General features: G+C 37.7%; 3 protein-coding genes across 3 annotated transcripts; 2 read left to right on the plus strand and 1 right to left on the minus strand.

Moving 5' to 3' along the window:
* Positions 1 to 895: 895 nt before the first annotated feature.
* prss1 (serine protease 1) lies at positions 896 to 2,893 on the plus strand. The gene is made up of 5 exons (XM_053622650.1): positions 896 to 971; positions 1,144 to 1,303; positions 1,786 to 2,039; positions 2,286 to 2,422; positions 2,646 to 2,893. The coding sequence occupies exons 1-5, from the start codon at positions 932 to 934 to the stop codon at positions 2,793 to 2,795; spliced, it is 741 nt and encodes a 246-aa protein (XP_053478625.1). The 5' UTR covers positions 896 to 931; the 3' UTR covers positions 2,796 to 2,893.
* A 76-nt stretch (positions 2,894 to 2,969) lies between these two features.
* si:dkeyp-84f3.9 (zinc finger protein 184) lies at positions 2,970 to 14,706 on the minus strand. The gene is made up of 2 exons (XM_053622617.1): positions 13,786 to 14,706; positions 2,970 to 7,712 (listed from the first exon to the last, which is right to left on the minus strand). The coding sequence occupies exon 2, from the start codon at positions 7,434 to 7,436 to the stop codon at positions 4,626 to 4,628; it is 2,811 nt and encodes a 936-aa protein (XP_053478592.1). The 5' UTR covers positions 7,437 to 7,712; positions 13,786 to 14,706; the 3' UTR covers positions 2,970 to 4,625.
* Positions 14,707 to 17,702: 2,996 nt separating this feature from the next.
* LOC128606497 (zinc finger protein 502) lies at positions 17,703 to 26,659 on the plus strand. Its single transcript, XM_053622663.1, has 2 exons — positions 17,703 to 18,201; positions 24,543 to 26,659. Exons 1-2 carry the CDS (start codon positions 18,105 to 18,107, stop codon positions 25,880 to 25,882), a joined length of 1,437 nt encoding a protein of 478 aa, XP_053478638.1. The 5' UTR covers positions 17,703 to 18,104; the 3' UTR covers positions 25,883 to 26,659.
* Positions 26,660 to 27,615: the final 956 nt, after the last annotated feature.

Below are 27,615 nucleotides of genomic sequence, written 5' to 3' on the forward strand. Positions count from 1 at the left end.
GTCTGTTTAATAAACTAGAACAACAATTCATTTTATATAGAAATATTACACCATAGAATGCAAGAATTTACTCACATATTTAAATCATAGGTCCATTTTTCAAAAGAACAGTCTGGATAATCATACATAAAAATTCGCTGCTCCTTTGACAGATGTTGGTTCCCACACAAGTCATGTTCCTGAGGTCTTTTGAGGACGTGAAGGTGATAAGCCTTCTTTTTTCCATTAGAGCTTTGACCTTGAAACTAAATAGTAAATAGATAAGTAAATCAAACAAAAATAATTAGTACTTTATTTATTATAATATATTATTTTGGAATTACAGTTAGTAAATAATACATCATATGTGTTGGGCCCATAAAGTAGCTCTTCGGCAATTGTTATTTTTTATTTTTTATTTTTACTTCTTTTAAAAAAATAAAAAATAAAAACACTTTTTAAAAAAAATCCTTACTCAAGCAGGACTTTCCCTTCCTCAAAAAGAACAGTGACTTGCTCTAACACACCTGATTTATTTTCTCAAGGACATTGTAGTGGACTCATGAAAAATTACAGTTAATTAGTTTACTTGAAAATACTAAACGCTAATTCTGTGAAGTGTAGAGAGAAAACCATATTTCTTAACGTAATAACGTGTAATAATGTATAATACACAATCTGCAAAACAATCAAATCCATTGCATTGGTTGTATTAGACTATGCTTCATTAAAAATAAAATATTAAGAATTAAAATGAAACTATAATAATTTCATGAAATAGATTATATAAACTAAATATAGCTGTAAATTTATCTTTGCATGGCAATGTTTGGCCATCTGTGCATTCTCAAGCAGGGTAATAATTAATTTGAGGATTTAAATAAAGATAAGAAAAAAATATAAATGCTATTTTTTCCACATAGCTTTCTGCTGATCATCACTGGCTCTAATTATGAAGTGGATCATTGTACTCTCTCTGTTTGCAGTGGCATGTATGTTCCTATTGTATATTTGTGTTGTGCATATTAATAGAACTTGTGGAGATTTATTCTGTTCCATATTCTGGTTAATATACATTCTTAGGGTATATCTGCGGAGGTTGTGATGATGTTTGTAATATATAATCTGTAATTATTATCGTTCTTTCTTCTCTCCCCTACAAAGTCACTGCCCCTATTGATGAGGAGGATAAGATTGTCGGCGGGTACGAGTGCAGAAAGAATAGTGTGCGCTATCAGGTGTCTCTGAATGCTGGATACCACTTTTGTGGAGGCTCTCTGATTAGCAATCTGTGGGTCCTGTCAGCTGCTCACTGTTATAAATCGTAAGTAAAGTCCTTTTCACTCTCTCTCACTCACTCTCTCTCACTCTCTGTAAGCTCTGTAACCTAATCAAGGACACGGTGGATCCTGAGCCTATCCCCGGGAACCCATTCTCATGCTCAGGTATCCTTCTGATCAGATCAGATGTGTGTGTACAAATGACAGATAGGAGAAATGTGAAGGTGACTAAACCACTATTCTTATATTCACCCAATCTCTGTGCTGTACATATCATAAAAAAAAAGTTCAACAGAGAAAGTGAATCCAGTGCATGAGGCTCAATCTGGGGGGGGGGGGGGGGGCACAGTATTTAGTAATTTAGTCAAATTTAATAATTTGCAGCAGTTGTTGTATTGCTCCAGATACAGGAAAAATTGTAACAAACAGATGGTTAATACTTCTGTTTCCACTAAAGTATTTCATCTTATTCCCAACAGAGATTGAATGTACAGGATTACTAAGACTCTTGTGCCCTTTTAATTAGGCGTATTGACGTGCGTTTGGGTGAGCACAACATTGATGTCAACGAAGGAACAGAGCAGTTCATTAGCTCGGCAGCGGTCATCAGGCACTCCAGTTACAACAGCAACACTCTCAACAATGATATCATGCTCATCAAGCTTAGCCGGGCTGCCAGCCTGAATAGCTATGTCTCAACTGTAGCTTTGCCCTCCGGCTGCGCTTCTGCTGGAACAGTGTGCCTCATCTCCGGATGGGGAAATACCCTCAGCAGTGGCAGTAAGTGCTCACGTATACTTCCCTTAGGATGGCACAGTACTTCTTACCTAAGCAACTTTCCCCCTTCTTACTACATAAGTGTAAGAAGGAAATAAAAACAACAATAATAATAACAATAATAAAATAATAAGAATAACTGTCAAAAACTTTCCAAAATTAGCTCATAATAAACACTGTACATTATACAGAATGTAATGTGGTTGTAACAACTGTGATTAAAATAGGCTACCATGTTTCTTTTAAAAGCAAACTACCCTTCCAACCTGAGGTGCTTGGATGCCCCAATCCTGAGTGACACCACTTGCAGAAATTCTTACCCTGGAGAGATCACTTCCAACATGTTCTGCGCTGGCTTCATTGAGGGAGGCAAAGATTCTTGCCAGGTAATGAGATCATGGCTTGAACGAGTCTATCAATGAAAGCCAATTTCATTTAAAAATACAAAAGATAAACATTAATGTAATTTAGTGTAATAATAATAATAATAATAATAATAATATAAAGCATACATGTCAAATATGTAATTATAAATTACATTATGATAAATTTTGTGCTCTCATTAATCACTTATACATTACCTTCCTGCCCCTCCCTCCCCATTTTCAGGGAGATTCTGGTGGCCCAGTCGTGTGTAATGGTCAGCTGCAGGGTATCGTGTCCTGGGGTTATGGCTGCGCTCTCAAGAATAAGCCTGGTGTCTACACGAAAGTCTGCAACTACTCTGCCTGGATCAGGGACACCATGAACCGCAATTAGTCCCTTCAGATTTTGCATCTTGTGACATTAGAGATGCTCATTACAACAACAGCAAATATATCTGAATAAATAAACTGAATAACTTTTACCTCTGCAAAGGCAGATGCACATGAGTGATTTATTGTACTCTCAGCCAAGTGCTCCAATGGGAGAGAAAGTGGAAAAAAAATGGTTTCATATGGTAAAACATAGTTTTAATGTCATCACTCATTTCAAACCATTATTAAAACATAGGGTAGCTGCAGTGGGCTTCTCTTACATTTTGCTTGCATAACTGAAGAATGAAATCCTTTAAAATATGTTCTGGTTTTTTAAAATTAACACTAGAAAAATAGACCATTATACTTGCCACTCCAACTGCCACCTACATTCCACTGGCTATGAGATATGGCTTTGCAGGTAAACTACCAAAACATGCGAACTGGACAGGAAAACAGAAAAATGTATATTATTCATGTGCTGATCTACACAATTAGCCAGGAAACGTAGACACACCTCTGGTTACGCATGAGCAGCCTATTCACTTTGAAAACAACGCAATGTCTGGCTTGACATTGCATTTTAGCTTGGTAGACTGTCAGTTATGGTGAATAAGGATTGATATTGTAGTCCAATAAAGGGAGAAACTAATGAATGTTAGATTCAATTCCATAATAATAACACAACAATAACAGATATGCCCTAGTTCAAAAGTAAAGTGACAAATGCATGCACATTGCACAGTTAGCTAACATGTTAGTTAGCATACATTTATAATATCTAATGCATTACATGAGTACTTTTTGAGCCAGCCATAATCGCTGTGGATGTGTTTTTAAAGTATGTTCAGTGTTTAAAATGTTTTATGGATAGTGCATGTACACAGACATTAAAAAGAATGGATCTGGACTATATAGACACATAGACACACACACACACACACACACACACACACGATCAGTCACTACCTTACACACCTTGTCGGTACTGATCATGGTGTTCCCTAAGACTTTATGATCAGTAGTGTGTTTTCTGTTTAAGTGGTTGCAGTTGGAGTTTTGGAGAGGAAAACTTAGCAAGTACTTTTTAGCCGACTTGAATTCTATTCAGCTTTTGTAATCTATGGGGAGTCTAGGTCCTGAGATGATTAAATAAACAATGCTTCTATTTACCATAAGGTACACGGTATATTATTGTCTACACCTCTTGAATATCACAGCCAAATCCTACTTATCTCATTCTTCTTCTTTCTTTATTGGATTATTTTAAAACATGCACTACAGAGAAAATACATTTTAGGTATAAAAAGTACAGATATATTAAATAAAAAAACTATATAAAACAAGATATACAAAATAATTAAAAAAAAAAAAAACACTTCTGAGTATGGAGCACCCTTAATACCACCATTTTAAAATGGCCAACTTCTGAATTTCCAAACCAATTTTAATCACAAAAATGTACAGCAGTTTTGAACAGCTCTCTAAACTATTATTTAAACTTGGGTGTTTTAGTTATTCCAGACCATGTTCGTTTTGAGACCTTTTTCTTAACTACACAAGTAGTTAACTGCTATATTTAATGCTTCAACAGACCTAAACAGAACTGATATTTCACTGTCAACATCCAAGTGCAGGTAATACTTCCTACAATCATTTGATAAAAAAGATGTCTGTCTTTATTATAGGAGCACACTATTCACATAAAAACAATGACAAATTGTGCACTTCTATAACTAGTTTTAGAGTTTAGAGTAGTACGTGAAAAATGTCCCATGCAGCGCTCATGGTCAATGGTTTTAAAATGTCCTCTAAAACGTGTGCTGAGAATTCTTTTATAATGGCATCATATTTATATCTCTCCTCTGGCATGTTTCAAGTAATGTTCATGCAAGGCTGGAAGAAAAGCAAAACAAGCACCACAGTCTGTGCACACTAGATGCCCAGCTTTGTGCACTGATTTGGACTGTAGAGTAATCCCACTGTGCATTTCCTTAGTTTTCACAGAGCTCACATAAGTACACATAGAGCTTTTTATTTCTTTTTTTCCTAAATGTCTGGGCTTAGAATCGGATGAGGCAAGTGGAAAAGTCCGCATATTTTGTACATTACTGATATCCATTCCCTGCTGGGTTTGTGTTTGAACTGAATCTGGAGGGAAGTGATGACCATGAATGAGATCTTGACAAGGTTCTGAATTATGTTGATGAGATGTAGAAATACTAAAGTAGAGGTTGTTTTTGTCCGGTGGAGAGTGTTGCCCCTTCTTCAGGTGTTCTTGCCCATTATTGTTTCGATAGCTCAGGCCTTTCGTTGAATGGCAGAGCTGATGACTGAAAAGTAAATCCAAGGTTTTAAAACTGGCAGCACACTTACCACATTCATAAGGTTTCATCATCGGCTGCACATCAACCACATAAGGCATATCCACCTGTGAGTTTTTAAAACAATGCGTAACTCGATGACGCTTTAGGACTATGGAAGTCGTAAAACCTTTTCCGCAGATGTCACATAAATGAGGCATGCTTGACTGATGCCATTCCTGTTGGTGGTTCTTCAAACTTGTAGCATTGGAAAAAGTGTGAGGACAGATGGGGCAAAAATATGCATTAAGCTCTGGATGTTGTTGCAGGTGCTCCATGTAGATACCGGCAAAGCGAAAACCCTGACCACATTTTGGACAAAAGAAGCGGCCTCGTCTTTGTTTGTGCACACGCTGGTGACGCCAAAAGTTGCTCCAGTTTTCTGAAATTTTCCCGCAGTGGCCGCAGGTGAAACTCTTACCCCGAGCATGACTTAGCATGTGGGCTCTCAGTCTTCCTACATGCCTGAAAAGCCGTCCGCAGCGTGGACACAAATACTTTCTTGGGTCAGATTTCTGGTCCAGACTGTTTAACAGAGCTACAATGTTACTTGCTTTAAAAGGCTGACAATGACTGAGGTTGTCTTCAGGATTATAAGTAGAGGTGGCTATCACCTTAGGTGGGCAAGCCAGCAGAGAAAGGTATTTCTTACGTTTCTGAGGCTGGAAAAACTCAGACTGTGGTGTTTTACTCTGCTTACTCTGGTATTCCTGTTTACAAAATTCAACCAAGCTGGGTCTCTGCACTTTTGTGGGTGTGAATTCTGTATTTGCAGCCTGTGAGCCTTCATCTGTTTTAGACTCTGTGATTTTGGTTTCTACCTTGACTGGAGAATGACTATGTGGCTCTGTCTTTGCAAGCCACATTGAAAAACAATGTTTTATGTGAGTGTCAAGCTCAGAGCGAAGACTGTATTTCTGACCACACCTATCACAACTATAACGGTGACTATCTGTGTGTCCTTGCACATGAACATCATACTCATCTCTTGTGCTAAAGCACTTTTTGCAAAGATGACACCTGAAGGTTACAACACCAGCCATTTCCATTTCTTTTAAAGTAGCATGGGTCTGCCTTTTCCCTTCGCAGGTATGACCTTTCAGTGTCCCAATCTGTGAAAATCCTTTCCCACATTTGGAACATAGAAAAGGTTTGACGGACCAGTGTACTCTTTCATGTACACGGACAGTGCATGCCTGTGTAAATGCTTTGCCACACACTCTGCAAGAGTATGGTTTTTCTCCGCTGTGCGTCCGAAGATGTATTTTAAGCACTGATTTGTAAGGAAAGACCTTTCCGCAGATAGGACAAGCTACGGGTTTTCTGCTTCTATTTAGAGGCTCATTGCTTTTGTCTGGGCAGTCATTTATAAAAACTGGAGTCATGCTCGCTTGGTTCTCTTTTGGTGGTGTCACACTCTTGGGAACATTGGCTTTGTTTTGATGTATGCTAGAATTTTGCAGGGTTAAACTTTTAGGTGCATTATGGATCTTTGTGTGTGATCTAAGGTTGGAGAGTTGAGCAAAGGCTTTACCACAAACCTGGCAACTGAAAGGCTTCTCACCTGTGTGGACACGCCGGTGGATTATGTAAGCTGATGCATGATTGAATGGGCGTCCACAGAACTCACATTTAATAACTCGCTTTTCCTTGCGTGGACGGCCACGATACGAGGAACCATCTCTTTCAAGTGGATTATCTGTATGCACTGCATCACTTTCTTCAGAATGACATTCACCTACAGTCAAAGGTTTCTTATTGCACTGCTGAGCACTATGCTTCTGCTCAGCTTCTGGAAGTGGTACATGTATAGGGGATAAGCTATTTGAGGCATTATTCTCCTCACTTGTTTGTTTGGGCTGTTCGATAAGTAGAGAGGATCTCTGAAGTTCGATCTCTAAACTGTCACGTTTGTGATTGGCGTCATACATTTTCCCATCAGAATCATCCTTTTTTGAATCGTCCTTCAATATAGACATCTCTTCACAGGAAATATCAGACAGAGGCTTGTCATTAGGTGCTTGCATTTCTGTAGGCTCATGTATGGATTTTGTTGGAGTAGTACACTGATTTTCAAGATTATCAGAAGAATCCTTGTTATACATGCCTACTGGATCATCATGTTGTCTGTTGTCTTCTATGGGAGACTTATTCAGCGTACATGTGTCCTCCATGATTGTGCAGGTCTCCTTTATTGTAGGATTTTGGTCTAGTTCATCCATTATATCCTCTTGTGATTTTTTCATTAGTTCAGCACCTGACATTCTCCTCGGCAGTGTTAGAAGAGAATCAAATTCCATGTGCCTTTATACTAGGCAGACAAGGTGACTCGCAAATAAAATAATCATTGTAAATAAGCTGCTTTTGAGTGAAAGAGTTGTAAAGCTGTTCAAAAAGCCACTGTGCCTTGAACACTGTTTGTTCAGATATAGAGATATGGCAACAAAAATTGAAGGGCGTCATTGTGGGGTTTTTTCGAAATATCTATGTTCCGTTATTGGCCAAGCTCTCCAATCCCAAAATCCTTTGCTTGATGTCCTGTTTTGTCCTTCCATATATGCAGCACCACCAGGAACCTGAAGTAAGATTAGAAAAAAGATTTTAAATTAACACATACAAAGAAAATAGAATAGAAATTATACAAGTAAGCTTGTATAAGATTTTAAACCAGATATGAAACGGGTGCAAAAAAAATTAACAAAAAAAAAAAGTTTAAGAAGGGATAGGGTTAAAAGTTAACTTTCGTCACAGATGTAACAAAATACAATTACACATCAAATATTTTGCATATATTTGAATGGAAATTACACATCTTTTTGCACTTCAATATAACATATCATTCAGTTTTTGCTTAATCTGTGTCCGTTTCTCTCTGCATAATAATACCCAACAAAACTCTCTGAAGGTTGTGGAGACTAGTATCAGATACAGTTGCTATGTAACCACCTAACTTTTTATTACAGTACAACAAAAAATTCTAAAAGCATGTACTGCACTACGGAGGTACTACCACAAACTAGTTATTACAAACTGTTGAATGTGGTATCAATCAGTAATAAATCAGAATCCAGGATCATCTGTATACTGCTCGAATATTCCCCATGACATGAATCCACCTGTGAAGTAGATGGAGTGTTGCTTTTAGGGGCCCATCCCACAAGATGAACGGAAGACACCCTGATGCCTGGAAGCAGTCTGAGAGCTTGACTTTCCCTGCCTAAGGCCCCGTTTACACTAGTGCGTATTCGATTTAAAGCAGCGTTTTTAAAATTAAAACGATCCTTGCCCACACTGGCATTTCCACCGTGTTTCAGAAACGTTCGCCGTCCACACTACACAAACGAATACGCATGTCACATGATCATTCATGCACACTGGGCATGTTTACAAGTGTAAACAGGAAGTTGGTTGCTAGTCACCGGCAGGCACAACAAACTGGCGGTCCATGTAGGGCTTACGCTACTTGAAATGAGATTTTTTTGACGATGTTCTAATCATAGTTTGCCTCTTATGCATGTAGGCAGCTGCAGTATTATAAAATACAGAATTTAACTGCACAATGGCTGCTAAGAATGACAACAAAGCCAGCAAAGCTTGCGGTTCAGTTTCCATGTTGTTGCGTATACGATCAAGGTAGCATAACAGTCATATGGTAGGGGCAGTGGTGGCTTAGCGGTTAAGGCTCTGGGTTACTGATCTGAAGGTCGGGGGTTCAATGTTCACTGTTGGGCCCTTGAGCAAGGCCCTTAACCCTCTCTGCTCCAGGTGTGCTGTATCATGGCTGACCCTGTGCTCTGACCCCAACTTCCTAACATGCTGGGGTATGCAAAGAAAATGTAATGTATATGTGACTCTGTGTATAGTGAAAAAAACCACTCAGAGTCTACTAGGAGAGAAGAAGAAAGGGAACGATACCTGGATGGCGAGGGTATTGCAAATACCGATGACTTACGATGCATGCGCACAAGAAGGTATATAGTGGGATAAAACAAACACAAAGAGTTGCATGTTTTCTGTAGCTGTATCTAAAATTGCGTTCTACACTATGCATGCACTAGCACCATTATGTTATATTCCATGTAGCAAACCAACAAAATGAATAGGAACTTAAAGATTGTGGAATTAGCTTCTAATATTTTGAGATATTGGATTTTTGATTTCCATGAACTATAAGCCGTAATCGTCAGGATTAAAACAAAAAATGGGTTGAAATATTTCACTCAATGTGTAATGAGAAATATGAAATTTCCACTTTCTGAATTAAACTACAGAGAGAAATGAACATTTTCACTATATATATATATATATATATATATATATATATATATATATATATATATATATATGTATACACACACACACACACACACACACACACACACATATGGCTCACTTATCCTGTGTAAATGAGAAATATTGATATAAGCTGGCCTGTTGTTGCTTGGAAACACTTCTCTTAGCCAATGCAATCATACCAAGCTATGATTATTTTTCCTCTCCACCAATGAAAATAACTATTTATGTAGGTTCAGATGAATGATAATCACAGCCTTGCTGTTTCCCAGTGCAACACTGACTCTCATGTCATATTGCTTAAGTAACTGTGCAGATATTGTGTGGCAAATCATCATTTAGAAAATATATAATCAGTTAGGCATTTTACATATACAGTTTCAATGAAAACAATATTACAATATAAATATATTATTAATATAAAAAAAAATTAATGAAAAAAATAGAAACGTCAAAGACGGGTATGGTCTCACCAAAATTGGACAATTGGAAAAAAGTTTTTCCAATATTCAAATGTCCAGTTTTGGACCACATGATGTCGTCTGATGCTGTTTCTACTCAGCATGGTTGTAGAGTGCTTATGAGTTACAATCCAGTAGGGTGATTGAATGTCAAATTAACTGGTGGCAGAAGACTTTTCCATCACTCAGTCTCAGATTTTGCTGATTTTTTTTCACCATTTATTAATATATGCAAGAGAACAAAGCCTCAAAATCTACATAAATATACCAAGTTTCATGTTCATAGCATCTATACTTTGTGTGTTATGACGGGAAAAGTGTTTCAAAAAAGGGAGCTTGGCATTTTTTTTTAATGGCTGCCATTTCATAAAGAGTTGACAAAAAAACTGGGGGTTATAGTTTTCTGCAAAACTGAAGTCAGGACTGTAAATAAACCAACCCTGTTATTAGCTGTAACTACTAAAACTTAAATAAAATTATATAAACTACACATGCATGCGCACTGTGTTGAACAGCTCTAGAGATACTTGTTTAATTTATGTATAGTGAAGTAGCTCTTAGTTCTGAATTTAAACACCTGTTCATGTTTTGCAGGTGAAGACATTCACAGCTTTATGTAGTTGGCAGCACAGACAAGGGAAGCTAAAGTCGGGTTCACACTGTATGATTTTGGCCATGATTTGGTCGTCTAAGACAAATTTTGAGAAGCCTAAAAGATTCCTATAATCCTAGGCCAAAACCTGTAGTCTTTGATCACTAGTTTGACGCGTTCTCTGACAGATGATTAATGGCCGTTGCGATCAAATTTTTCCTCAGATTAAATTTTGGCAGTGTCAAAAGATTTTTGAGGCACAGACCTGTAGTGTGGCTTCTCCTACTCCATACGAGTCTTCTTGCATGCGTCTGTTTTTCGCGTGTTGACTGTCGTACAGTCTAGACATTAATGACAACTGAGATCCTACAGTGTAACGTGGCTTACAGCTGGGATCATGTTCGTATAGTCTGACAAGCAACAGTCGCAAAGGACTATTAAAAATCGCACAGTGTGCACCCGGCTTAAAATGCACCATAGAAAGATGTTTTGCTGCCTGCTCCAACGTCAAATAGCATTATTAAGGGTATTAATGCTCTTATAGTTCTAGAAAATAGGCTAAAATTACAATGACATATTTCAAGATAAAGTTGCCAACACCACATTTTCTGACAGACATTTAAAATTGTCTAACTTGATAGTAGAGCTGCACCGATGTATCTACCAATAATCGGTATCGGCCGATAAAAGCAATTTTTCACACTATGGGCTATCGGCCGATAGTTTAAAAACATCCGATGATCAGGGCTGATTATAGCCTGTCATTCAAAAGAGGGCAGGAAAACACATCGATTTTGTGCTGTGTGTAAAAAAGATGTCTCTTGTGTGGAATAACAACAAAACTGCAGTTTGTAATCTCTGTAAACTCTGCACTGCTAAAATTTTACACCAGACGCTGCAGCAGTGAAATGGGAGTTTCCGAGTTGTGTCTAAATAATTTTTTTGCTGCGCTGAATTAAAGCGCCAGTACACCGTTGAAAGGTTTAAATGAAGATGAGTTGACAAAAAAAGTATATATTGCACAGAAAAATATATTTGTAGTGTATTTCATATCCAGTTAATGTTAGAGAGTTAATATCATCAAAAAAAGTTGATATTATATATTACCAGTTTGATGTCAGTGATGAAGTAGAAATGCTTGTGTTTGTGGTGAGTGAATGTGAGACTAACAGGAGGTTTTTTAGAATTCAGTCAACGTTAATATGAATTAATAACATTCAATAATATAAGAAATCTTACTTTAATCTTCAGAATTTAGTTCATGTGTTAATGTTAATTAGAGTAATGTGTGTTCTGTTTACGAGACCAGTTACTGTGAAACAACTTGTTGAAATGGAAAGAATAAAGTTTTTATTTGCATTTTTTTTCAGAATTGTGGAATTAATTATTATTAATTTAAAAGAAGGCATAAAAGGCAGAACTATCGGTTTTGGCCGATATCACTCTGAATAATCGGCTATTGGTATCGGCTGAGAAATTTAGTATCGGTGCATCTCTACTTAATAGCCATTGCGATATTTGGAATCTTTCAATGATTCCCGATACTATCGTCAATCGTTCCAACACTCACGATATGTTTTCTTGTTTTTTTGCACCAACAACTACACCACGGTCAAAATAACCGAAATCACATTTTCCCCATTCTGAAGTTTGAACATTAACTGACGCTCTTGAAGTGTATCTGCATGATGTATACATTGTGCTGCTGCCATATGATTGGCTGATTGGATAATTGCATGAAGGTACAAGTGCTCCTAATAAAGTGGTTGGTGAACGTATAAGCTTATTTTAACTCTCAATGTCACAGAAGGGCAAACATTAATAAATTCATCATGGAGAACAAAGCGAGCACTGTTAGCTGCATACAACTGATTTGATCACATTTTGGCTTCTTGCAGGCCTGCAGACCCTATCTATTTGTTTTTAAACTGTACATGAGTGTCTTAACATGCTTTAAATTAACAGATTAGACACTCAAACCACAAACCAGATGTTGGTATCCATCTGGAGTTTGGTGTGATACAGCCCTTTCTCTTTTGCTTTGCTTGTAAACATAAGTCCTAACACACACCACATTTATAAAACAGCAACTCTCACAGCATGTCGGACCCTGTTTGTGAGTTTGACCTAATTAACCCTATTTATATTAAAGTAGTTTATTACTGACACTAAATTGAAATAATTTATTATTACATGTATGGCATTTGGCAGATGCCCTTATCCAGAGCGACTTACATTTCTCTAATTTATACAACTGAGTAGTTGAGGGTTAGGGGCCTTGCTCAAGGGCCCAGCAGTGGCAGCACTGGGATTTGAACTCATGACCTTCTGAACTTCCATGATTAGAAGTCCAATGTCGTAACCACTGAGCTACCACTAACCCATACTACTACTAACAACAACAACAGCAGCAGCAGCAGTAATCTTATTATTATTATCATCATCATCATCACAACCTGTGACAATTCCACTAATTTAACAATTATAATTAGCCTTCTGGCTGGGTCTGAAATCTTTCCTAATGGCTAGGGTAAATTGTTATTGTTAGTAGCTATTTTAACGTCATTGTTGATTGCTGTCTGGTACATAATAATGCTTTTATCTATACCGTTTACATTTGTTTTCTCTACTGAAGGGCCACCGAATCTACTGAATGTTTTCTAATTGGTCTACTTTAATGAAAACCCTGCACCTACTATGACTTGAGCCCATTTTCAAACCTCTTCTAGGGCAGGATATGGATGAAAAGCCTAGGACGGGGTGTCCACCATGCATTTCACATGTTGTCAAAAAGTTCATCAGATTCTCAGAGTGCAAAGAATAGATTAGCCATTTTGAGATACATATATATATATATTTTAATGATTTGTGTACTTTAAGACTAACATACAACCCAGCTTGATTATTTGCGTGATTCAAACAAGTCCAAATGAAACTTTTGTCCCAGCAAACATTTTCTGGGACATCAAGTCAGAGTCAGGTTGGATGTGAAGTCAGACTTCACTTTGCGGTTGATCTGACTGTGGCGTTTAAGTTTCTAAACAAATCACTTACAAACATACAGAGCAAGATAATAATAATAATAATAATAATAATAATAATAAACTGTAATGTAGATTGTCGCTGAGGCTTTTTATAGCTCTGCATGTCTGGAGTTTTATCTATCATCCCCGGCATGCACACTCAATTCACACATACTCACTATCACTGTGTTAAAGTGGATAAAATAGTTTGTTTTGTTTTGTTTTGTTTTTGAGAAAAGGGTTTCTCTATGTTTATTCGACATGACAAACCGCGACTTACTAGAGGCGCTATTGCATCCGGCACGGCGCAAATCGGCGAGGGTCCTCGGGGATCATTTAATTACAATACACCAAAGTCCTCGCCTGCAAAGCTCCTCTTGAATAACGTGTTCTAACGCCCATACACATTCACTCTTACTCTTCTGCAATGTCGGGAAAGTGATGTACAAGTCACTAACATTGCATTTTTAACGTATTGTCAATTTTCAAGTGTCCAGTAATCCTGCGAAGACAACACCAGCTAGTTTTACACAACGGTCACCGGAAGTCGCTTTTTTTAGAATAAAAGACTCAAACAGGGAACAATAAATTTGACGAGACGCGCCTATCATTTCGATTTGTAAACACAGAGTTACTAACTGCAGACCTACCACGTACAATTTGTCAGCTCCCCATTGCCTTAGCCATCAGTGTAAAGGGACCACAATTTGTCAGCTCCCCACTGCCTTAGCCATCAGTGTAAAGGGACCACAGTTACTTTTTCACAGCACAGCAGTGGCATGATCACATGTGGTGTTGGCACAGTAGTGGTGCTGGGCTTTTTATAACGATACCACTGCTGTTTTCAGTAATCTCCAAACCAAGTATTCAAGTATACAGAGGACCTGTGATCAGAACTTGAGCAGTAGTGTTAAACTCAGGTCCTGTTGGCTGCAGTCCTGCATAGATTTTCCCCACTTCTAACAAACCCAATTTAACCCTTAGTAATTGTTTTATCAGTTGAATGTGTTAATAAGGCAGTCTAAGTCTAAGCTCTGTAGTCCTGTGGAGTCTGGAGTCTGAGAGCAGATGATTAACAAAAATGTTATTTTGTTGAAAAACTGTGTTACAGTATCATATAAGGTGCACCAAGAAGTGTTAAATAACGTTGCTAGAAAATGTGAAAACCTGTAAATAAAAGATACACCCATACCAGTGCAACACACACACACACACACACACACACACACACACACACTATAATATGGAATAGTTCACCATTCAAAAAATATCCACTCAGTGGTGGTCCTATGATGGTCCATAGGTCCATTACACTGATGGATTGGGTAGACGAAGATGTGTGCAGCTAAAAAAAAAAAAAAAAAAAAAAGTCAGTTATTGTATACCTACAAAGTACACATACAGAGTAGGTGTACGTGATTAAATGACCAGTGCTGCTATGGTTGTATCTAATAACCTGTGAAATCAATGTATTATCTCATGGGAAGAATGTAAACGTTTGCATATAGCTGGTATTAGAAATCCTTCCTAAAGGTAACAGGCTTACACTGTAAGTAGTTTGTGCATTTGGACTATTCTACTATGCGACATAGTTCAATTCATACATGCTGATACTATGAACATGAACCGAACTAGCAAGGTCAAGAGGTTTAAATCATTAAGAAAATATTATTTTCCATTAGGTTGAAAAATGCATTTGGATATTTTACATACAGTATACAGGCACAAATATATCTTGCAACTAATATGATGTAGTAGTTAGGTAGATAGTTTTCTTTGTAGCATCTTAGTTAGGAACTATATATGATAGAAACATGTATGAAATGCTGTAGAGTTCACTGCATCCGCTTTTTAAAGCAGCTACTTGCTTTTTGGTCAATATTTGTTTGTTGTTGCCTATTGAACAAACTTACATTTACAAAGGGTTTACATTTAATTTTCATTTATTTGCTGCTCCGGTTTGTCTTCATTCGTAGGCTATGTCTTGCTCTGCTGTTGTTTTTTATGCTGTGTGTGTGAGTGTGTGTGTGTGTGTGTGTGTGTGTGTGTGTGTGTGTCCAGGCTCTTGTCCTATCAAAACTGGACTATTGCAATGCACTACTCTCGGGCCTCCCAGCCAGCTCCATCAAACCCCTTCAGATGATTCAGAATGCAGCAGCACGCCTCATCTTCAACCAGCCCAAGAGAACCCATGTCACACCCCTCTTCATCTCTCTCCACTGGCTGCCTGTAGCTGCCCGCATCAAACTCAAGGCCTTGGTACAAGACCTTGTCTGGAAAAGCACCCTACTATCTCAACACTCTCCTGAAGGCTTACATTCCCTCACACAATCTGTGATCAATCAACAACTGACGCTTAGTAGTGCCTACTCAGCGTGGCTCAAGGTCCCTTTCCAGAACCTTCACACTATCTGTCCCTCAGTGGTGGAATGAACTTCCAACCTCAATCCGGACCACAGAATCTGTCACTATCTTCAAAAAAAAACAGCAAAAGACCCACCTCTTCTGTGAACACATAACCAACTCCTAAAAAAAACAACAACAACAAAAAAAAACCTAACTCTGGCACTTTCACCTCTAGTCTGTGCACTTTGCTTCTTCTAGAACTCAATTAAAGATCTTGTATAGTAGCACTACTTGTATTATTCTCTGCTTGATATATCTCTTTGCTTGTATTTTCTCATTTGTAAGTCGCTTTGGATAAAAGCGTCTCCTAAATGAGTAAATGTAAATGTAAATGTGTACTCTTTCTTTTTTTTTGTTGCAGTCTATTTTTTTCTATTGTTTTTTTTTTTTTTGTGCAGCCCTGTTATGAAAGGTAAGAGCTTGTGCACCTTCAAAATACTAGGGGATATGATTATTAAAGAGCAAACACCATTTTATCCGTGTCTTTATTATGTAGTGAAATATTTCTAAAAGTTTGACTTTTATTTTGGAATAAAACGGAAGTAAAATAAAAGCCGTACTTGACTAGGGAAATATGGAACCTTCTGCAATATTTGTAAATTTGATTCTTTGTACCTGCTGATTCGTTAAAAATGGAATGGGGGGCATTTAAAATATTTAAATATTTAGATGTTCTGTCGGTCATAATGGTTCCGGTCACATTCGTGTCTATCTTAATATTTTGTTCCTTACAATAAATATGTTTTATAAGAGTTTTTGGTTTATTATTTATCAGCGCGTGACTTTGAGGTGATTGACAGGAATGGGTTGCGTTGATTGTCAGCTAGAAAATACACACTTGCTTTGTGCACGTTGTGGTCTGGTGTAAAATACTTTTAAAATAAGCTCCAAGTCAAATTATAAATAAACAGCCTAATGAAGCTTTTGTTGAGGTTGGAAAAAATCCACAAGTCCATCTGCATCTCTCTCTCTCTCTCTCTCTAAACCGCTTTATCCTGCTCAGGGTCGAGATGGATCTGGAGTTGGGTTACACTTTTCACAATATTTTCGACCCTATTGTTGTCAGATACGAATATCACAGATCTGGTCACGAGTTGAGATCGGTGGTCTTACATAGTGTGACGTGCTCACCGCCAGTCGATTTAGTGCCACTGTGACCACAGACAGTATGGTTTTCTGGGGAACTGTCACCGGAAAATCAACGCTGTTTTGCGTTCACGCGTAATCTTTTCCTGATTAAATAGGCCCACTGTTAGTTTACTTGAGTGGGGTGTGTGTGTGTGTGTGTGTGTAAAAGCGTGAAGATGCAAGCGAACAAATAACTGCATTTCTCCTCCTGTACACGAGAGACAGTAAAGCACTTGGTCGCCAGTTTATACACCGTTTCTTCGTTGAAAAAAGACCCAGCGTTGCCGCGGTGAGAGATGGGAATTCTGGCTCTTTACTGCGAATCAAATCATTTGACTCGGTTCACCAATAAGCACCGATTCTTTCGCCTCCCAAACGGTTCAGTGCCTTTTTTTCTTTTCTATACCTGACAAAGCACTACAACCAGCGATTGTTCTTTCACTAAATATGGTTGAAATGGGTTTATGAATCTTACTGTACCTTCTAATGAAGAAAACATTTTTTTTGTTTTATTATATTTATTTAAACAAGTGACAAATCAAAAAGAAGACACCGCAAACGCCCACTGACAGATATAATACGCATTCCTGCATTTTTACTGTGGTGTTATTGTGGTGCCGAACCTGTGCTTCATTAATAAGATTAATTTATATGTATCCTAATATCTGAAAGCCTCCCACAATGCACTGGATTAGCATGTCTCCAGCAGGCAGCGGTGCAGAGGATCCTCAATGTCAGGCTTCCTCATACACACGCCTAGGGTTACACGCCACGTTAACGAGCAGCTCAGATGTTAAGAGCTTTCGGTGGAAACTTGTTGGTTAATGAACTATGCAAGAATAGCAGCATTGCTTATAACAATGTAAAAGAAGAAAATAATCCAAACGGCTCATTATGCGAATCGGTTCCACCTAAAAGAGTCGACTCGTTCGTGAACGACACATTACTACAGCAAAGCATAAGACTCGTCTCAGTATCTACGTTAGACCAATAGCCTATAAATAAAACAAGTTTTCTACCGAAACAGCTATAATGTCGGTTTGAAAACAACCCTGTATTGTGCACATGCAGACGCTGTTGTTGTTGATGATGATGATGGTGATGATGATGTCTAATACGGATTTGTCCAGCGCCTCTATCCGGCACATGTCGGATAACCAAGGTAAAAACATGAAGAAAAAAAAAAAATAGCCTAGGTTACGTGGCTATATTATCACTAATAACAAACAGTGTCAGTAAAACTTTCCCTAATAAGCTTAAGCATCTTTGCACATGTTTTGTAGGTCTAAATGCCCATTTGCATTGACATAAGGCTGTTTTTCAAAGCTAATTGCATAACAATGTAATCCGTGTGCCTGAGATTCCTTTTGCTTTCAGGAATCAACTCTTTGTAGACAGGGATCCCTTTAACTAAAAAGGGAAATAAATCACATAGACAACTTCAGTACAGATTTATTTCATGAACAGCCTACTTGTTTTAAGTTATTGAGTTTTGAAATTAACTCATTCAATTCCAGGGATAGTTATATTCACTGTAGACTGAGGGTTGTGATTTACACCTCTGTAATTAAATTAAAAACCCTGGATGCCCTGGCGATGCTTCATGGACCCCACTGTGAGAACGACTGCCTTATGGGATGTGTTTCAATCCACAGTTTCTTAATATCACAAGTTCAATTGAAACTATTTAACATTAACTTGGTGAAAAATCCAGAAAATGTTATATTTTCCTCCACCTCAAAAAAAGAAAAAGAAAAAAGCCATTAGGTGTATTAGCTACACATTTGATCTTCGCCAAAAGGCAGAGAAGCGATTGTATGGATTAGCTACACTACATTGCCCATAAGTGTATGTGCCTTATGATCCCATCCAATGTGTATTCATAAAGGAGTTAGCGAAGATAAATGAATTATACGTATGGATTCAGGTATTACTAGTAGGAATTTATAGTTTGGTTTTGTTTGTTTATTCATTCATTCATTCATTCATTTATTTAAATGTGAGGAACATTCTTTACTAGTATTTATTCACTTTGAATTTGTTAGGATTTTCAGAAGAATGAATGCTCATGTTAAAGTAAATTAAGTTGACATTATTATTATTATTATTATTATTAATAATAATAATAAAGGTTTTTTTAGAAGCCTTATTTGTCACATACTTTACAGCACAGTGAAATTCATTTCTTCGCATATCCCAGCATGTTAGGAAGTTGGGGTCAGAGCTCAGAGTCAGCCATGACACAGCACCCCTGGAGCAGAGAGGGTTAAGGGCCTTGCTCAAGGGTCCAACATTGACAGTTTGGCAGTTCTGGGGATTGAACCCCTGACCTTCTGATTAGTAACCCAGAGCCACCACTGCCCTAACTTACTGTAAATTAAACAATATGGAGATCTTTTTTTTTTTTTTTTTTACCTGCCCGACCTAATTTGTCTGTAGTTAGAATTCAGTTTAAAACATACTAATTACAATTTGAAATGTTAAAATATAATCTTGTGAAAATTTAATCAAAAAATGTGTGCATATATATATAAAACATCAAATGAAATTAATATTTAAAATGTAAAAAAAAAAAAAAAAAAAATCTGGAATACGATCTACAGAGGCCTTACCTGGTTACATTTTAGTGATTTATACTGTTTTCTTTTGCTAAGCCTTATAATACTTACCAGTTGCTTCTAATCAGTCCCTCCTGGATTTTGCGATTGCAGAATCATGCAAAGTCCACAATATTTGGTGGAGCTTACAAAATTACCACATATTTTCCGCAGATCTGGGCAAAGACGTGTCGTGATCTCATAACAACACACATTCAGTTAAAGCGTCAAACATGAGTACAGCTAAAAGATCTCATTTACCAGCAAACATCACTGCAAAAGACAGTGCAAAAAAGTGTTCACCTTTACCCTCCCCAGTTTGTAGCTGTCATATGATAGGGGAGAGCTGGCTAGAGGGTGAGAATAGGCAGACGACCAAATTAGGGAGAAAATGAGGGGGAAATCAGCTGTAGTGCTGACCTTATACAGTCAGGTCCATTTGGACAGTAATTTTTTTGTAATTTTGCCGCTGTAGACCACCACAGTGGATTGAAATGACGCAATCAAGATATGATTGAAGTATAGACTTTCAGCTTTTATTCAAGGGGTTTAACAAAATACTGCATTAATGTTTAGGAATGACAGCCATTATCAAAGAGTCCCTCAATTTTCACAGGCTGAAAAGTAATTGGACAGCCTAACAGAATCGTAAATATTAGGATTATTTTTAATACTTGGATGCAAATCCTTTTGCAGTCAAATACTGCCTGAAGTCTGGAACCCATAGACATCACAAAATGAGCACGTTTCCTCCCTTGAGATGCTTTGCCAGGCCTTTACGCAGTCCTTCCAGGATTTAGCGATTTTGCGATCGCAGACATTAATGCAAAATCAAGGAAACTTTGCAGTATTCTCAGTAGCTTGTATTTTTTTTTAAAATTACCACAGATTTTCAGCAGATTTGGTAAGACACGTCATGTTACATCATCACAATGCGCCATGTGACATCATCACAGCCAGAGCCCCCTTCAATTCACATGCATCGAACATGAGGACAGTTAAAAAGTTTCATTTACCAACAAACATAACTGCAAGAGACCATGCAAAACTATTTCATGCAATTGCAATTCCACAAATTCAAATAGTTTTTGCAAAAAAGCACAAAAATCCCTATAAATTGCATTGCGTATTTAAAAAAAAAAAAAACCTGCCGCAATATCAAGCATTTTTATATCAATATAAAAATATCAATATGAATCACAAAAAAACCTCACGAAATCCTGTATGGATTGTTTACTGCAGCTGCCTTCATTTGGTGCTTGTTTGTGGGACTTCCTGTCTTCAGTTTCGTCTTCAGTAAGTGAAAACCATGCTTGAGGTCATCAGTCATTTAAAAACATTTAATCTCTTTGCCTTAAGAAGCAATTGGGTTGCTTTTGCTGTATGTTTTGGGTCATTATCCATCTGTACTGTGAAGTGCCGTCCTATCAGTTTTGCAGCATTTAACTGAATCTGAGCAGAAAGTAAAGCTCTATACACTTCAGAATTCATCCTGCTACTTCTCTCAGCAGGCACATCAGCAATAAACACCAGTGACCCAGTTCCATTGGCAGCCATACATGCACATGCCATAACACTGTCTTCACCAAATATGACAGATGATGTGGTTTGCTTTGGATCATGAGCCCTTTCTTTCCTTCTCCATACTCTTCTCTTCCCATCATTCTCGTAGAAGTTAATCTTGCATAATTACTGGTTAGGTTTTTTTTTTGTAATTAATTTTTTTAAATAAAGTAAAGTCAAATCTGGCCTTTCTGTTCTTGAGTGTTACTAGTGGTTTGGATCTTGAGCTAAGCCAACTGTATTTACTTTCATGAATTCATCTCTTGGGTGTAGACTTTGACAATGGTACGCATATGTCCTCCAGAGTGTTCTTGACTTGGATAGATGTTGTGAAAGGGTTTTTCTTCAACAAGGAAAGAATTCTGCATTCATCCACTTTAGTAGTCTTCCGTGATCTTCCAGGCCTTTTGGTGCCGCGGCGCTCGCTAGTGCATCCCTTGTTTTTATGAATGTGCCAAATTGTTGATTTGGCCACTCTTAAAGTTTCTGTTATCTCTCTAATACATCTGTTTTGTTTTTTCAGGCTAATTATGGCCTCCTTCACTTACACTGCCACCTCTTTGGACCACATATTAAGAGTTCCCATGAACAGCTACCGAATGCAAATTCAATTCTTGGAATCAACTCTAGACCTTCTTATTTCATTAATTTGTCATGAAATAATTATAAAACAGGCCACACCTGGCCATGAAACTGCTTATCAGTCAAATGTCCAATTACTTTTGAGCCTATGAAAATGGAGAGACTCTTTAAAAAAAAAATTGCTGTATTTCCTAAACTGTTAATGCAGTATTTTTGTTCAACTCCTTGAATTAAAGTTGAAAGTCTACACTTCAATCAGATCTTGAATGCTTCATTTCAAATCTATTGGGGTAATGTAGAGAGGCAACATAATGAAAATTGTGTCACGGTCCAAATACTTATGGACCTAATTGTATATACCCTCAAATTAAAGCGGTAAATCTGCACTTTGATATCTCTATTATTTTAAATTATTTAATTTTGGCTCCTATATACTGTACTGTGGTAGACAGCAAAAATAATAAATTTGTCAATGTCCAAATATTTATGGACCTGACTATATATTTTTGTGTTAGTTGCTGGAAAGGTTGATATTCACAAACAGTGAATAAAGTTTAATGGTTTACTTAGCCACTGGGTCAGTTGCTGAGTGTTGAGAAGTATTGCTTTTGAGGAACCTCTGCATCTCGTACATACCGATGCGTAATAGGTCACTATAATTGGTTTACACAACGTATATGTTGATTATAAGGTAAATGTTTGCCATTTCAGTGCTGAGACACGACAAACTTCTTTTGATGGTGAAAGAATTGCGGCTCACTGTTTACACCATATACATTTAATTTAACATAGACTCAAAGATCACTCAAAGAACAAAGATTATCCTTGTTTGCTGCTATGTGTTTTTTCTAAAAATGGTTTACTGTCTTTCCATACATGGGTGCTTTTTTTCTGTTCATAATCTCAAAGTTGCAGGCTAGCTAGCCAATTTATGTTATAGCTTTTGAGAACTTTGGGTGTGAGACAGAAATACACCCTGGATGGGACACCAGGGTGTTTTCTCGCTATATGTTGTTCCCACAAACATTAAACACACTACAGTTTTTCTTTCTTTTTTTTGCTTCAATTAAAAAAGGAAAGTTATCCAACACCTATCACCAATGTGAAAAACTAAATGCCCGTTTAAATTTAAAATCTATTTATTGAAGCCTAATAAATAGATTTTCTAATAGAAGGTTTGTGTGAAAATGTATTTGCTCCCATAGTTACTAATTCCCCAAATCTATGAAGCTGCATTCATAATGGGGTTCAGCTGGACTAGACACAACCAGGTCTGATTATTGCAAACCATGTTTAATCAAATCAACACTTAAATAGAACTTTTTCAACAGCATGAAGTTGGTTAAAAGGTCTTACCCAGTAACACACTATGCCAAAATTGAATGAGGAAGAAGGTGATTAAAATACATCAGTCTGGGAAGGGTTACAAAGCTATATCAATGGCTGTAGGACTCCAAAGTGAGAGCCATTATCTCCAAATGGAAAAAACAGCATAGTAGTGAACCTTCCGAGAAGTGGTCGACTTTCCAAAATTCCACCAAGAGCACATTCCAGCGATGACTCATCCAGCAAGTCACAAAAGAGCCAGGAACAACATCAAAGGACCTACAGGCCTCTCTTACATCAATAAAGGTCACTGTTCATGACTCCACTATCACAAAGACACCGGGCAAAAATGGCATTCCTGGAAGAGTAGCGAGGTGAAAACCACTGCTAACCCAGGACATCATTAAGCCTCCTCTGAATCTTGCCAAAACACACCTTAACAATCCTCAAACCTTTTGGGAGAATGTTCTGTGGACTGAAGAGTCAAAAGTGGAACTGTTTGGAAGACAGGGATCCTGTTACATCTGGCGTAAACCAAACACCGAATTCCACAAAAAGACATGATTACGGTTAAGCATGGTGGTGGTAGTGTGATGGTGTGGGGATGCTTTACTGCTTCAGGGTCTGGGCAACTTGTAGTAATTGAGGAAACTTGAATTCTGCTCCCTAACAGAAAATCCTAAAGGAGACTTTCTGGTCTTCAGTCTGTAAATTTGAAAATCAAGTGCAACTGGATTATGCAGCAAGACAATGATCCAAAACATAGGAGTAAGTCCACCTCTGAATGGCTCAAAGGGAAAATTAGTTTTGGATTGGCCTAGTCAACGTCCTGACTTGCACTAATAGAGATGATGTGGCAGGACATTAAATGGGAAGTACATGCCAGAAAACCCTCCAGTGTGGCTGAACTAAAGCAGTTCTGTAAAGAAGAGTATCCCAAAATTCCACCACAGCACTGTGAAAGATTGATCTCCAATTATCAAAAGTGTTTGGTTGCAGTTATGCTAACGGTGGCACAACCAGATTTTAAGTTTAAGGGGGCAATTAGTTTTTCACATGGGTGACAGGTGTTGAATAAAACCTGCATTCTGTGTTTACTCAGGTTGCCTTTGTTTTATGTTCTAACTTGTTTAAAAATCTAAAACTATTTACTATGAGATACACAAAAACAAGAAAGCAGGATGGGGAAAACACTTTTTCATAACACTGTATAGTAGCATTGTGCAAAAGATGCATATAGTTGCCAAAAATTTATGATGTTCTATCAGTTGTGTATTTGTGCAGCAATTTTAATTTATATAAAGAATAAAACGTAAAGTAAAGAAATTATGCTTTTTAAAACATACTAAGTTACTATATATACAGTATTTAAAAGTTTGTGAATGATGATCGGTTTCAATTATTTAAAGCTTGCTTTCCTCTCTTTCCTTAATAGATGTGAAGACCCTGATAGAGGAAGAATTCCAAAAACAAATACTTACGGAGAGTAATGAACTCAAGATTTCAAGACACTTGTACCATCCCACAGGGAACAATACAGATGTTTGGCACAGTATATGGAAACCCACTAATCCGGTCTTCTGCTTGGCCTGTGATACAATGTTCCCTGATAGGTTGACACTTGAGGAGCACACATGCCCTTTTGTGAACTTCATTTGCTCATGTGGTGTTAGTTTTCTTAATTACCCTGAAATGTGGGCCCATAGTACTTTCCACAACCATAGAGGCACTTGTGTACCGAGTCATCAAAGTGCCATCCAGAGCAGGATAACTGCTTCTAAAGAACAAGAGTCAAAGTTGAAGTTGTTAGAGACAAGAGCAAAGAACATTGGTCTTGTACAGAACACTGCTCATTTTGCCTGTCTGCCATCTCCGAAATCCTCGTTCAAAAGTGGACAAACCATAAACCTGTGGAAGCATTTCAAGCCAGTTGTGCAGCTGGAGACTATTCGGAGATTTTACCCCAAAGGAAAATACATGTGTGCAATTTGCCAAGAAGTGTTTTGCAAACAGGACCAGCTAATTGAGCATGTTAACAGTCACTGTAAGGCCTACATTTATGGTTGCAATCATTGTGGGCTGCTTTTGATTGGAAGTGTTCCCCCAAAACCTTACCACAGGTGTAGGTCATTTGAAACAAAGTTTTTGCAAAGGTTTACTGTTGGCCAAATGCAGCGAGACCCATTATTAGCTGACTCCTATCCTTGTCCACATTGTTCCTTAAAATTTGGTCATCTGGGGAACCTTAACAACCACATATACCTCAACCACACCAACATAATCAAAGGTCAGAAAACTTCAAAAAAGTTGTCTCAAGTAAGAAGTGTGACAGGCGTGCACAGGACTTTGGACAGCATGCCAAATGAGAGGCAACAAAATAAAAAAATTAGTTGCGCCCTTTGTGGAAAAAGGTATGACACGATTAAGATGCTTGGGATGCACAAGTGCAAAATTAAGGTGACTTTGCTAAAGCCGGAGACAGTAGCAAAGTTGTCTGCCAGAGAGGAACAGCAAAGATCTGATCAAAATGATCTGGTAAAGAGAAACTCCAATGAAGTGACCTTTCGGTTTCAAGACATCTGCAACATCAAGGCCTATGACTGTGCAAAACTATTAGAAATAAAAACTGAGCCAATAGAAGTGAATCTTAAAATGACAACTTTTCCCCACAGTGTGTCTGTAAAAACTGAGCCTGAATTTCAGGATGATGATTATGGAGTGAAAATGGATGGATTGAGCATTTTACCAAACAGTCTGAAATCTGAGGAAATCTAAAGCATTGCCTTGGTAGGATACATTAGCATAAAATAAGTAATTAAAAATTCCTTAGCATTATTCTTTTACTTTGCTAGTTGTTATATTGTTTGTAATCGTTTTATGTTAGTGCTTGCCGCAAACCAATAAAAGTCATATAGTTTTCCATGATTATCCCATCGTTCATTAGTCTCTGGTGTTTTTTTGTTTTGTTCTAAGCTTCCTTCTAAGTAATTGTGAAATCAAAGAGGACTCAGCAGGTGAATGTGGATCTATGTGCACTTTATTAAAAATGCACACAATATCAAGCAGACCATGTAAGGAAACCAGACTAGAAACAAGGTAATATGAGCACTTGAGATGTTCTCTCTGTGCTCTCTGGTCAACACTTTGCAAAAACTAATGAACACAAAGGGTATATTAACCAATCTGAACTAGAACACAAAACACTTTGACCTAATTAGACAGACTAAAAGCAAAAAGCAGTGACTGGGGCCAAAGACTGGGAAAGGGAGAAAACAAATTGTAAATAAAAATATACATGGCAGTCATTAAAAAACAAAACATAATCCCAGTGCACATCATGCTGGAACAATAGCTGGGTGCTGGGAAACTTTAAGGAGATTTTCTTTTCTTATATAGCGTCCCCAAGGCCAGTTATGTACAGTATGTAATGCTGGTTGCATGAACACTGGATAACCTCCAGGGGTGCACAAAGTCAAAGTAAACATGACTCAGTATTTAATATAAATAATGTAGCCACATGCTCATAGATTCCCTGGAACGCATTTGTTTACATGCATAACTGGTGTTTACGTCGCATAAAAAAGATGATTTGCTACCTTCAGAAAGGCTGTGGCAAGTTATTGAGCCAGCATTGAGACACTATCCACAGTGCAGGGATATTCTGCAATGGTTACCACACCTTCAGTGTAGGTGGGGACTATCTGCTGTCCAGCAGTCCCTGTAGGAAGACTAGTAATTGTGGTGAACAATCCACCTCCTCAGCTTTTGTACAAGTTCACTGAGAAACCAAGCACTGTACAGTATGTGAGGAGAATTGATGTGTCCAAGATAGCCTGCAGATTAGTGGGGCCACAAAGGAGACAGTCATTCAAATACTGCGGTATCCTTATGCCTTTGTCCATGTGAATCAGTCTTCTGCTCGGAATGAATAACATCTGATAGCCTTAATGTACAGAAAAGGAGAACTTTCAAGAACTAGTTCAGCCCTCTTAAATTTAGAGTCAGACAATCCACCATCCTTCTTTTGATATCTGAACATTGACTAGAACTATAGAGTTTACTCTTTTAATTATGACTCTGTCCAAGAATGATTTTCTTGGAACAGTGTGGAAAAATTGATGCAGAATGCAGAACCGAAGATTGTACTGGTGTCCTTGGCTTCCGGGGAGCTTAGACATTGCTTGCATGAACATCAGTCCTGCAGCATAGATCATTAACCACTCAGACTAGAAACTGGATATAGTGGAAACCAGCTCAATAAGGAGTGTGCTATATTATGAGAAAGTAAAACACTCTAAGACTCTATCATACTGAGTCACAAGCCCACTAATGTTCCACGTAAAGGGATGTGGAAGCTGAGGAATTAAATCTTAGCCTTAAATAAATGTAAAAAAAATAAAAAATAAAAAAAAGTTATTCAATTTTCACTAGACTGTGCTGCTTCTACACAAATCTATTGAATTATATTGTGAAAGAAGGTCTAAAGCTGCTTTTCTAGAAATTTCAAA

Source organism: Ictalurus furcatus, chromosome 1, assembly GCF_023375685.1.
Source record: "Ictalurus furcatus strain D&B chromosome 1, Billie_1.0, whole genome shotgun sequence".
Classification (NCBI taxonomy): Eukaryota; Metazoa; Chordata; class Actinopteri; order Siluriformes; family Ictaluridae; genus Ictalurus; species Ictalurus furcatus.

Bases quoted from the DNA above. Each gene is read 5' to 3' on its own strand.
- si:dkeyp-84f3.9 (XM_053622617.1), bottom strand. From the start codon at position 7,436: ATGGAATTTGATTCTCTTCTAACACTGCCGAGGAGAATGTCAGGTGCT.
- LOC128606497 (XM_053622663.1), top strand. From the start codon at position 18,105: ATGCAGACGCTGTTGTTGTTGATGATGATGATGGTGATGATGATGTCT. The intron at 18,202-24,542 runs GTAAAAACATGA...TTTCCTTAATAG, and splicing joins GCACATGTCGGATAACCAAG to ATGTGAAGACCCTGATAGAG.
- prss1 (XM_053622650.1), top strand. From the start codon at position 932: ATGAAGTGGATCATTGTACTCTCTCTGTTTGCAGTGGCAT. The intron at 2,040-2,285 runs GTAAGTGCTCAC...TTCTTTTAAAAG, and splicing joins AAATACCCTCAGCAGTGGCA to CAAACTACCCTTCCAACCTG. The intron at 2,423-2,645 runs GTAATGAGATCA...CCCCATTTTCAG, and splicing joins GAGGCAAAGATTCTTGCCAG to GGAGATTCTGGTGGCCCAGT.